Below are 12,929 nucleotides of genomic sequence, written 5' to 3'. Positions count from 1 at the left end.
CGAATGTGTTTGATAAGTTTGACTAATTTAATAATTTAATAATATGATTAGAAAATCATATATTGACAACAAATAAAGTAAAAAAAAAATCAACAATGATTCAATGCAAAAGATGAATGCTTGTCAATATTGTGAAAATATATCCTTACAATATTCCTAAAACATCTCAATAATCTTATCTATTAACAAAGTAAAAATTAAATGAGATTAAGATAATTGCACAAGAAAAGAAATTAAATCTCGATTCCCAACCAATAAAATTATAAATGACAAAATTGAAAAGATAATGATTTAAAAAAACAAAGAAGAAATTAACTTGAGTATATCCGAGCCAAAAGATAGGTGGAAGTTTAGAAAAAAATCTTTCAAAGGAACCAGACATTAACTATTTTTATCATCGAACTTGAGTGAAAATCAAACAAAAACTATTACCTAGCCATGAAACTAGGATAATCTCATGAAAAGTAAACTGAATAAACTCACGAAACTCAATTCTCAAACCAAAATAATATTGAAAGGTTGAATTGTAAATAAAATGAAAATCAATGAAAAAAAAGGTTTGGGTCAACCCTAATGAACTTGTTGAATTCATGACCCAAGACATGATACCAGGATAAATTCATAGAAAGAAAAGTTAAAAAAAAACAAATATCGATTTCTGAAAAACCCAATAATTATAGATAAAATTTACAAAATTATTTTTTAAAAAGGACTTAAAAACGACTAAAGCCAACCTAGTCTAATCTTCAAGATTTGTGACATGGATCATGAGATCGGATATTACAACGTAAAAGGTAAACAAAAAAAAATGTCAAATTCTCAACCAACCAAAATAATTAGGGACAAAATTGAAAAAAAAAAGAATTCAACAAAAAAAAAGAGAGAAAAAAATAAATTTGAAAAAAATGAGGATCAAATTTGACACAAAAAAATCATAAGGGATGGAATAAAGAAATAATTTCAATTAAGAAAGGATAAGAAAAAATAAAAATAATAATCAAAAGAATAAGGACTAAATTTGATTTAAAAATTAAATGTCAAATGATGAAATTGAAAACAAAAACTAATTCAACAAAAGATTCAAGACTAAATACATTGCAATAAAAAAAATGAGGACTTAATTTGATTCAACAAACAAATAACCAGGCTTCTTTGTTTTTTTATAATGACCATCGTGTTTTTCTAGGAGGGGAGAGAGGAAAGAGGGAGGTGAGATAAAAGGCACAACCAGAGCTCAACTGCTTATCTTCTAGTGACACGCGTTTAACCACCGTAACAAGGGTGACAATGCGCTTTCTGGAAGGCGACGTTCAAAGTTCTTACAGTGGCGCCAACCAATTTTTTATTTAAATTATATTCTATACATATTAAAAGACTCAATTACCCCTAACCCTACATGAGATTAACAAACAAAAATAGGACAAAATGATAAAGACACCTTTGCATCTAAAGCCAAAAAAGTTTAATTCTGAGGGGCATGTAAGTCGTCAATACACTATACAAAAGAAATCAAAAAACTAAAAATGCTCGATAATTTTTTTTTCTTTTAAGGGTGATTTAGTAATTACATTATGTAACAAAGATGTACAAATATTGATTAACCCCATTCATTCATGTAATGACTAAAGAGCCAAGCTAAATGATTTTGCTCTTTAAGGGAAAGTAATTTTATTATGTGAATCTACAATGAAATGTGAGTTGTGCATAGTAAAAAACTTAACAGTTTTTTTTTAACTAGATCATCGACTCACGCTACACTACGTCATGATTCAGATTATTATTTTTTTAAATATAAAAAAATATCTAGGCATTATTAATGTTTTTTCTAGAAGAAAAAATTTGTTAACCGTGTTAGAATTGACTCAATATAACCTGGTTGACTTGATGAAACTAAAGACTAAAGTATTTACTAGTAATCAAGCCAAGTTATATGTGTGTTTAAAGATTTTGGGATCAAATATCTTCGTTGTGTTTTTAATCTATACTTCCTACCCTCCCTAAAAGATGATTAAGACTTGATTTTCAATAATCTTATTCCACAATATATCTAAATCCTAAATATACAATTCCAGCTCTCCAATTTGTTTCAAATCCACCAACTCTTCTAAATGATCCTCCTATCCTCCAAACCTGTAAACATATAGCTTCTACATTCTCTTCCCAACTTACTTTATAGTCCCCGAAACTTCTTATAATTTCTTTATAGTAGTAAAGAGCAATACCATCTAGATAATAGGATGTTATTTTAAGCTTTTCAAAATATTAAGTATATTTATACAACTATTTATGAACATCTTCACTCTCGAATACTGGAAAGAAGTGTTTGGGTTTATGTACCTCATACGCATGGATTCTTTCTTCATTCATAAGACGAGCTCAAAAATCTAATCCCAAACACTCCTTCTTTCCATTAACTATGAATTCTCTTATAATCAATGAATTCAGTGATTGATTGGGTTTAATGAGACTGATTTGTAGAAAATAGATGCAAGAAATTCAGTGATGTAGAAGAATGGAGCAGACAAAGATGAAGAACATAAAGGGATTCACCCGGATTAGTGTTTTTCCATTAACTTCTCAAATGCTGATACATCTTTGAAACGATGAGCATCAATCTCAATGAAACGGTGCGTTGAAACTCGTAGCGATAATTTCGGATTTGAATTTAAATAACCAACAGCCCACTCCTTCTTCTTTCCACGTGACAAAGTGCGGCATAATCTAAGGGGTCAACTTGCCATTTACTTAATTTTAACTACACTTGCGATCAACTTAAAGTGGGAGTCCATTACATGATATTGCCAAATAAAAGAAAAACAAAATGGAAGATTTGCCTCCAAGCAAGGGCCAATGCCCACCTTTTGCTTTTTGTCGAGGGTATTTGAGAGTATGGTTGTGATTGTTTTTCAAAGTATTTTTTTTTAGAAATACATTAAAATAATATTTTTTATTTTTTAAAAATAATTTTTATCATCAGCTCATCAAAATTATCTGAAAACACAAAAAATATTAATTTAAAACAAAAAAATAATAAAAAAATTAATTTTTTTCAAAAACATTTTAGAAACGCTAAAACCAATAAACCTAATCTATTCATTTGCTTCGTTCACCTTTTGCTTTTTACCGAGCGTATTTGAAAGTATGGTTAAGATTGTTTTTTAAAATGTTTTTTATTTGGAAATGTATTAAAATAATATTTTTTATTTTTTTAAAATAATTTTTGTCATTAGCTCATTAAAATTATCTGAAAACACCAAAAAATATTAATTTAAAATTAAAAAAATAAAAAAAAATTAATTTTTTTTAAAATATTTTAGAAACACTAAAACCAATAAACCTAATCTATTCATTTGCTTCGGTGGTAAGCACTTCGGGTTCACAACCATCAAGTCTCCCACCTTCAAAATTCATATTTAGGATATGTATTTTCTTAACCATACAATTATCTTATCTTAGAGACAAGAAGGCAACGAAGATCAAAATTGCAAAAAAAAAAAAAAAAAATCTATGGTGTTTATTGGATACTTTTAGAGAAAAGAAATAGACATAAAATGTATTAAATAAAAATAAGTTTTTAATAGAGTTAATATATTAAAAATTATGATTTTTTTTTAAATTTCGATCCTACAAATAAACAAGATACGCGCCCTGTGTTCCAACCACAAAATAGCGTTAGCTGGCTTTTAAATAAATAAATAAAAACTAAACTCTATAAATATCGTACGAAAAAGAAATCGCATCCCGCATTTACCGTGATATCCTAAAAGTAATTATCCTTAATAATCATATTTTATTATCTTATTAATCAATTTACTTAGATCTTAAACACAATTCCGTTAGGTGGCATCAATCTCGTTGTCGGTTAATTATTGCAGTGTACTATATTATATTTCATCCCTCTAATCTCCAGACTCTCCTACTGCCATCCTTCCTCCTGCGCGGTAAGATATCCTAAAAGAATAATGGTGATCGCGATAATGGAGGGTACAATTAGAAAACATAAAAGAACAAGGACGGAACTATCAGAATAATAAGAGTAGAGGTACGAAGTATTCGATCACTTTCACACACTTCCCTCACGCGATTACATAAAAACCCGTCTATTATTTAAACTTCCTTCCCCCTCTAGATCTACTGCTGCGCTCACCAAACTCGCTCAACTCTCTCTCTCTCTCTCTCTGGCCATTTCCTAGTTCAGATTCAAATATGGGTAGCATCACTGGATTAGTGCTTGTTTTAGCCTTGTTCTTATTGCAAATCTCCTCCTCCTCCGCGGAAACACCTGAACAGTCACCGTCTCCATCTCCGTCTACCGAAGAATCCGCCGCCCCCGCCAATTCACCATTTCTATCTCCTCCTCTTCCATCTCCTTCACCAGAAATTGGATCTCCGTCAGATTCGCCATTGGCATCCCCACCAGCACCACCGCCTTCAGATCTGGTTCCGTCCGTTGTTCCAGGCTCAGCACCTGCATCAGCGCCGGCGGAAGGGAGCGAGATCAATCACAGCAACAATGTGGAAGCAGGAAGTGGGGGTGAAGGCAGTGAGGGTGAAGGAGAATCGAAGGGAATGAGCGGAGGGAAGAAGGCGGGGATAGTAGTGGGAGTGATAGTGGCGGCGTGTATGGTTGGATTTGGAGGATTGGTTTATAAGAAGAGACAAGATAACATTCGAAGGTCTGATTATGGTTATGCTGCTAGAAGAGAGATTCTCTGAATCTGAATTATTATTTCTATATTCTTAAATTTAATTCTTTTTGCTCATTATGATTATGATTTCTGTATATTGAGGAGGTTACGATTCTATTTTTTTCATCCTTTCTTTTTAGCCATGAATATTAATGTTCTATTATTTTTATGATTTTTATTACTTTCATGATTTACACATTTTTTTGGGCTTTCTTTTCAGTTTATCGCAAAATAGGGGCAAGCCCGAAGAATAATTATAGGATTTAGGATTCTAGCATAATAATAAAAATAATAATAATACATTGCAAAAAAAAAATATTTAAAAAAATACCACAATTTAAAACGTTATATATATCATAGAAGTCATTTACAACTATATAAAATTACCTAGAGAGAGAGAAAAAAATTCTAGAGTCGCACGCACGAGATAAATTTAATAATATTAAAAAAATTACAATAATATTACTAGAGTGAGTTGCAGAAACTGTTTAAAATTATATTAATATCTTTAAATAAATTTATCTTGTCAAGATTTTTTAATTATATTAATAATATTATTATTAAAGTTTTGTAATAGTTTTTAATAATAATATATTTTTTTAATTGAATATTGTGTTGTATCAATTTTGCTGGAATCCCAAAAACTCTATTTATCATGGAGTATAATTCACTTGCTAAAAGAAAAAAAAAGGTGAGGCGATTCCACAGGCCGACCGATTCTAAAAGTCGACCGATTCTAAAAGTGTTAAAAGATAGGCATTCTCTTATAGAAATATTTTTTATTTATCTAGTCGGTATTCTAATGGTAAAAACTTCAAATTAAATTTTTTTTTTTTTATGATTTCAAATTCGAACCTTATAATTACTAATATAATGGTCTATTAATATGATAGTCACGGGAGGTTTACATGATCATTAACTTCAGAGTTCATGAAATTAGTCGAGATGCATACAAATTGAGAGATTAGTTGAGATGCATGTCAATTGAGCCGGACACCCACATTAATAAAATAATAATAATAATAATAATAATAAAACTTAATAAATTATAAAAAATAGAAACCAGGTTGCAATTATCTCAAATTTTTTTGGAAGCCCTATAAAAATCATATGAATTTTACATAGATAATCCTAGTGCGGTTCCTAGAACTAACTCATTGAATTTGATCTAGCAAATATTTACGATTTTTTTAGCGCCCTCAACAAAATACTGGGACCTTTCCAAACTATCTCCTATTTTTTAAAATTTTATTTATATTTAATGTTTAAGAAAAAAAAATCGAATTTTTACTAGCACATGTGAAAAATGTTAGCTCAAAATATAAAAATATCAAATTATTTATTTCTATGAAAGAATTATTCCCTATTCTCAACAAGTGAATGGAAATGATTTTTTTTAGAAAAAAAAGGTCCAAAAATGCCTGAAAATGAGTAACTGCTATGTATAATTGAGGAATCAAGAAATTGTTGGTGTGTACAAATAGAGGATGAGATACATCATAATAAATTGCATGGAGACTTGTTTTCCTTTCCTTATTGGGACACACAGCAACAGGATAACAATGATGAGATTGCCTTCTTTGTTTATTCCTATCTGTCGACTGAAACCATCAGTTTACTCTTCTGCCGGAGGAGGGTCTACCCAGCGGCCATTATCTTTAATAAGCTGGATCAATGCATCGGTGGCATACTCCATTTCAATTCCACGCTTTACCACCGTCTGAGACCATCAATCATTCAACATCAAGAACAAACCTCGTACCACATTTTTAACCCTAATCTACTATCATGCATGCCAGCCAACTGCATTCTCAAATTAGGCATGATTCCTTTATCTATCTGAGAGCATGCTATTAATGATTCATCATGGCAAGTATAAAATGGCCAAGTGATATCTGAGAGCATGCTATTAATGATTCATCATGGTAACTATAAAATGGCAGAGTGATGGCCGTTTAATCCGTGAAGAGTCGGAGAAATATATGCCGACAAGCATCAGTATCATGCCACATAAACCTTTCTAGTTGTGAACAAGACATTCTGGGCAATAAAATGTTTGCAACAACACTAAAACTTCCAAGCATGGCCTACCAGACGCAATAAGCAAATAGACTTTAAAGGTAAAAAAACATGTGTCCGCGAAAGAGAAACCGGTGTTTCAGGTTTGTCAAGGGCAGGGGTTCTATGCAGTACTGAAGTCTACCACATTGTTATTGTTTGTTGAATTCATATATTTTAAACAATCGTTAGAACATCCAGCCTAAAAGGTTAAGCTAGTCAATGGACAGGCCAACACACTTAATAGAATGAACTCAGCAGGAAGATGGCAAACTTTGGAGCATCCTGCACAAGTTTAGGCTAGTAGGTTCAAAGATCCATAAACTAAATGATATCATACTCACCTTCAGATGTTAATGATTTAAGTTACTCATCAGCATAGATTGATAAATGCCCATATGAATTTCAAAGCAGGATAGCATTATTACCTTCCCAACATAAAGGTCAATCTTTCCAGGAGCACCACCGACATACCCAAAATCTGCATCAGCCATCTCCCCAGGGCCATTCACAATGCAACCCATGATCGCGATCTAAGAAAGAAACGTAAGAAGACAAATTACATCTTTTATCGGAAAATAAGGCTAATCAACATAAATCAAATGATAATTCAAAGGTATTGGTTGTTCACCGAGACACCAGGCAAGTGTGATGTCTTTTCTCGTATTTGTGCACTTATCTCTTGAAGATCAAACAAAGTTCTTCCACATGATGGGCATGAGACATATTCCTGATGAGATTTAAGCAAATCAATTAATTAATAAGACCTTAATCTCTAAGCAAGTCAACACATCTGCTTTTTGTGTGTTTTTTCTTTTTTTGGAAACCTTCATACCGTCTTTGTATTTCTCATTCTGCAACCTTGTAATAAGTTGAAAGATGTATTTCTGAGAAAATCAAAATCCTGGTCTGGGGCTTCTATTAGGACACCATCTCCTAGACCATCTACTAAAAGAGCTCCAGCATTTGTGCCAGCACCAATGACCAGTTCATCCCTGCAAAGAGAAGAAAATAGTATAAGCTAAAATAAATCATGCATGCATCGCATTCAATGAATATTGTAAGCTTCATGATTACCTGTGGATCCCTTTTGGAAACTGAAGATGGTGAATCACGGGGACATTCAAAGCATTTTCTGCAAGATACTCAAATAACCTGCAGCCAAGATAGAGTTTGGACTGTCAGGACTAGGGAGTGTTCCCAAGACAGTGAAAAATCCTGTTGCAATTAGAAAATAACACACAAATATATTATAAAAAAAAATGAACAACAGAGAGAATTGAAAATAGAGATGAATCATGTATATCATGTTGAGTCACTAGGTACACCCTAGGCATTAGTTTGGGTCTATTCAGCAATATAATTAACACTGCTGACATAAATGACCAACAGGCAAGTAGTTGAAGGTTGAAGCAATCAACAAAAAAATGGTTTAACAAAGAAGGCTTCTCTCAGGCAAACATTATCTGAATGTAGATGTACTGAGCGCTTGTTATTATCTTACTGCTTCAGTTAATGACCATATTATAAAATTCAAGTGAAGAGCAGTATTACCTTCTTGCTGTATGCACCCTGCCAATCTTGTCTTCTGAAAAGGGTAGATCATGAAGAAGCATCGTGGCATCAATGTGTTTAAGAATTTCCAGTTCTTCATAGGGCTCATCACCACGCAAAGACACAACCAAGCGAGTACCTGAGAGGTAAAACTCAAAAGTTTTCAATAAAATTCAGCACAGAAAATAGAATAAATGAAAACATTGAGCATAAGAATCCAACAATGTGACAATTGCGGAAAAGTGGTACCTTCTGGCAAAAGCTTGTATGCCCCAGTTGACAGCTCCTTAAGGTTGACAAGAACCATGGCATTGGGTAATGGCTTTGTTAGCTGCTCTGATAAAGGAGCTATTACCCCCATACTAACTTCTATCAGCCTTTTGAGCGCTAGCCGCTAGTCATGATACAGTATAAATATCAAGTTATTCTGACTGTCTAGTAAATTCATCTAATTCTAAAGTAAGGGTTCTTACGGCATCGTTATCATCCACCGGTGGGAGCTCTCTCAATAATATTGAATCAACTGTTGCCAAATCCTAAACAGAAATATTTGTGCCAATAAAAACAATTATGGATTCAGAAATCATCTTCAAGACACCACTCTTTCAATGCAATAGAATTAGGTCAGAACATACCTTAAAAGGCATCCCAACAACAAGCTTTGTGGCAAGTGACTTGTAGAGAAGTTCAGGTGCCTGGAAAGAGAAAATTTTCAATAAAATCCTTCAAATGCTTCCCTCCAAATTAATAAAGTAAAATTGGGGGAGAATAGTGAAAAGAGATATAAGGTAAGAGCACTGCTAGGTGGTTACTTTCAACTGATCTAGAGAAACTGACATGAGCACAGAGCCATCACGGTGCAGGACACCTCTATAATCCACCTCCTCACCCTGTAATTACGTGAACAATCAACTCTAAAATCATGATCAAAGAAATAGCTAACGAATGCTAAAATTTACATAGAAATTGAAGGACAACCTCCTTTTGCACTGGCAATTGACCAGATCGGCGCTGGAAATCAAAGTAACGCCTGTACTTTTCCTCAAATGGTGCCTGGTTGAAAAAATTCCTCCAAAAGTCAACTAATAAGATTTCATATGGACGAATTTACAGGGCATAATTGTGTTAATTTGCTAAAGTGCACCATATAACCTACCACTCCTTGCTGAATTTTGGCAGCTCTCATACCAAGATTAGCTAACTTTCTGCAAGGATCTATCTCCTCTTCTGGTGGTTCTGTAAGTGAAACCCTGATTGTATCACCCAATCCATCCTGCACATTCAACAGAGTTCCTGACTTCTACAGCGATCACACCAAACATAATGCCTTCCTAGTGATATGATATTTAACCATAAAGAAATCAATTTTGATGAAGTGCAAGCACATTCACAACATAAATTTCCATCTTAAAATAACCTACAAACTAATGCATTTTAAAATGAGTGTTTGAAAGCTGAGAAATTTATCTGAAAAACATATCATTAGGATTCTAAAGGATCCTCCATTTTGTAGAAAATAGAAATAGTAGTTGTGTTGTAAGGGTACCTGAAGAAGAGTCCCAATGCCAATTGCAGATTTCATCCGCCCATCTTCACCTTCTCCAGCTTCAGTCACACCCAAGTGTAATGGATAATCCCAGCCTTGAACATACATTTCTGCTACAAGTAGACGGTATGCCTGGACCATGACAACTGGGTTGCTTGCTTTCATTGAAAAGACAAAATTATGAAAGTCTAACTTCCGACATATCCTAGCAAACTCAAATGCAGATTCAACCTGTTTGATACAAGCCATTCAATATGATGATACTGTGTCTAGAAGTACAACAGATGGAAGAAAAGTGCTAAACGTTATGGGAGCAAATATTTTTTCACCATTCCCCTAGGAGAATCTCCATAGTAGCTCATTATACGATCTGAAAGACTGCCATGGTTTGTCCCAATACGCATTGCCCTTCCATATTTCTTACATTTCTCAACCAATGGAGTAAAAACCTGGCACAGTAAAAAATAGAACACAAAACCTCAGGTAAAGGTAACTATATACATATTTATATTCAAATCCTTAAAATTGACAATCCTGTCTTTCGGCTTAGAGTTTATGATTTGGTTAAAGTAGAACTTTCAGCAGAGACAGATAGAGCTAACAAAACTTGTCTCATTTCCAATTTGTTGACCACTTCACTTTGACATACTTGCCACACAACACTTCACTTGTTTATCACACTCTTCATGGCTAGACTTGGACCCATGCTGGCCATTTTGCCATGCTATATAACTCAGCGGGTAAAATAGGTTAATTTGGCAAGGATCATCTACAGATTCATACTTCTTATTCAAAACTTTTTAAGGGTGATAATTTTGATAAAGGAATGGTCTGACCTTCTCAATATGCTCAAGTTCTTTCTGATAGTCATCATCTGTGTACTCCAGCTTCTCAAACTGAGCTCGCCTATCAGCTGCAATGAACCATCTCAGTGAATTCAGAATAGCTGCATTCATTACCAGAAGAAAAATGGAAGAAGGGCCTTGTGGCTTACCAAAATTTCCTGGGTTGACACGAATCTTGTCAAAGCATTCAGATACTCGCAACGCAACAGATGGAGCAAAATGAATATCAGCAACCAGAGGAATATTGTAACTGCATATATACAACAGTTAGTGAAAAGGTTGATTCACATATAAAACATGGATGGAAGGTTCCTTATGGTCTATCAGACCTTTTATTTATTTGGAAAAAAAAAAACTTACTTTTTCTGCACAAGAGAGTTTTTTATTTCAAAACACGCATCAGCTTCTCTCTTCCCTTGAACTGTCAGCCGAACTATATCTGCTCCTTTGTCTGCTATTATCATCACCTACCAAAATAAACAGCAGTTAATTTAGTGAAACTGCTGGGAAAAAAGAAAGCAATCCTGACAGACATGCTCTATCAACTTGAAGATCGAGGTCTTTCATCAAAATGAATTGTACTGAGAGATCAATTAGTAACTATTTTCAACAGACAACCAGATTTGTTTAATACCAGATCCAGTGATCATATCATTTTCAAGATGGGACTATACAAATGACTATAGTTATTTGTTTACTGAACCATAGGTTTACGAGAGACTTTTTCCTCCTCCTTTTTTATTATTTTTTTTAAAAGTACCAGAAAAGAAGACAATCACAAGCCAATCTTTTAAACAGAAGTCGAAATAGGAAGAGTTACCATGGTTGGTATCCCTTGCTAAGCTGGAAGATCAATAAAACACCAATGGTTCAATTAGAAAGAGCTGAAAAGAACCTGTTCAACTGTCGCAGCAACATCCTTAGTGTCAGTTGTAGTCATAGTTTGAATCCGTATAGGATGCTCACTGCCAAGAGGCACATTTCCCACCATTACAGTACGTGTTTTCCTCCTGACAGTCTTGTTAATGGATTCACAGTACTTTTGTCTTGGGACTGCATTCAAATAAAAAGCAAGCATCAGAGATGAAAATTCATATCCGACATGAAGAACCTAAGATTCCGAAAAAGAAGGCGAAGAAAAACATTAAATTTTCGCCCAATTAAAGTTTAGGGTTATCTTACTAACATCCCGAATACATAAAAATCTGGTCTTTATATTTTCTGTGCATATATATCTTGTAGCACTAATCATAGTCGATTAATAATAACATTAAAAATCATTTCTGATCATATAAGCAATCAAACTAATAAAAAGAACCCAGATTAAAAAATAGGAATCATACAGTACATGTGATGGTTTGTTTTAGTACCTAATAGAGAGCTCCCTTCTGATGCTGGTTGAAGCTCAACAATATCACGACCAGTATTGGAGTTTCGGATCATTGAAATCTTTTTTCTACCGGATTTAATCCTCTTTATATCACAAATTCTCACAAAATCCATGCTTTTTCCAAACCCTAAGCCTGATTCCTTCATCTGTAGCCCCGAAAACGATGCCGGTACTGCCCCAGTAGCCATTTCCACCTACCTTCACAATCATAAAACAACACAAGTCTATCACATGAGAAGAAAAAAAATATTCCCTTTTTTTCTTCTGTTTTTTGCTGCCAAACAACTCACACACAACTTACGAGTTTCAAATGGGCAACGTTTCTTTTCTCTTCTTTTCCTTTTAGCAACTTAAACACTAACTGGGGAAGAAAAAGGAAAGGGAGAAAAAAAAGATTTCAAGAACCAAAATATTGATCAGAATTCTATAGCGAGTGAACTTAAAAGCAAAAGAAGGAGAACGATTAGGCAAGGTGACAGTTACCTAAAAAATGACCAGAATTTAAGGTTCGATGGAGAAGGACCTGGACTAGTGAACTAGTGGTGGTAGAGAGTTCCCAAGGAGTTGAGTCTCTCTGCCTGTGTTTGAGGATTTTGAGAAATTTACTTCATTTTTATTGCATTGTTTTTTTCCGGTGTGAAAACAACAGCAGAAGCAGGTACCATTTATCATCACAGAAGTAGACGACAAATATGAAAATAATGCATGATTTTTCCAAGAATTTTCTCTAACTTACCAAATTATATTATGTTTCCAATATTCTTTGTATTTTATCTATTTTTTATTTTTTGTGGATGTTTTATTTCCTTGTTTAGAATGATTTTTCTTGGATTTTGGACCGGATTGCA

The 12,929-nt window shown here is 33.6% G+C and overlaps 2 protein-coding genes across 5 annotated transcripts; one reads left to right on the top strand and one right to left on the bottom strand.

Moving 5' to 3' along the window:
• Positions 1 to 4,111: 4,111 nt before the first annotated feature.
• On the top strand, positions 4,112 to 4,886 carry LOC133679593 (classical arabinogalactan protein 10-like). Its single transcript, XM_062102238.1, has one exon. The coding sequence runs from the start codon at positions 4,207 to 4,209 to the stop codon at positions 4,714 to 4,716; it is 510 nt and encodes a 169-aa protein (XP_061958222.1). The 5' UTR covers positions 4,112 to 4,206; the 3' UTR covers positions 4,717 to 4,886.
• Positions 4,887 to 6,106: 1,220 nt separating this feature from the next.
• LOC133680068 (4-hydroxy-3-methylbut-2-en-1-yl diphosphate synthase (ferredoxin), chloroplastic) lies at positions 6,107 to 12,724 on the bottom strand. 4 transcript variants are annotated; one of them, XM_062102872.1, is made up of 21 exons: positions 12,565 to 12,724; positions 12,383 to 12,442; positions 12,062 to 12,279; positions 11,587 to 11,744; positions 11,052 to 11,158; positions 10,841 to 10,941; positions 10,683 to 10,759; positions 10,176 to 10,295; positions 9,847 to 10,077; positions 9,457 to 9,573; positions 9,279 to 9,353; positions 9,113 to 9,190; positions 8,936 to 8,995; positions 8,774 to 8,836; positions 8,550 to 8,694; positions 8,301 to 8,439; positions 7,824 to 7,901; positions 7,582 to 7,741; positions 7,378 to 7,476; positions 7,175 to 7,279; positions 6,107 to 6,408 (listed from the first exon to the last, which is right to left on the bottom strand). In XM_062102872.1, exons 3-21 carry the CDS (start codon positions 12,267 to 12,269, stop codon positions 6,304 to 6,306), a joined length of 2,226 nt encoding a protein of 741 aa, XP_061958856.1. In that variant the 5' UTR covers positions 12,270 to 12,279; positions 12,383 to 12,442; positions 12,565 to 12,724; the 3' UTR covers positions 6,107 to 6,303. The 4 variants fall into 4 exon arrangements, with proteins under 4 accessions (XP_061958856.1, XP_061958857.1, XP_061958860.1 ...); XM_062102873.1 differs by having other exon boundaries at positions 12,062 to 12,275; XM_062102876.1 differs by lacking the exon at positions 12,383 to 12,442 and having other exon boundaries at positions 12,565 to 12,723.
• Positions 12,725 to 12,929: the final 205 nt, after the last annotated feature.

This window comes from Populus nigra, chromosome 19 (assembly GCF_951802175.1).
Source record: "Populus nigra chromosome 19, ddPopNigr1.1, whole genome shotgun sequence".
Lineage (NCBI taxonomy): Eukaryota > Viridiplantae > Streptophyta > Magnoliopsida > Malpighiales > Salicaceae > Populus > Populus nigra.
This window is presented reverse-complemented; position numbering and strand designations above follow the sequence as displayed.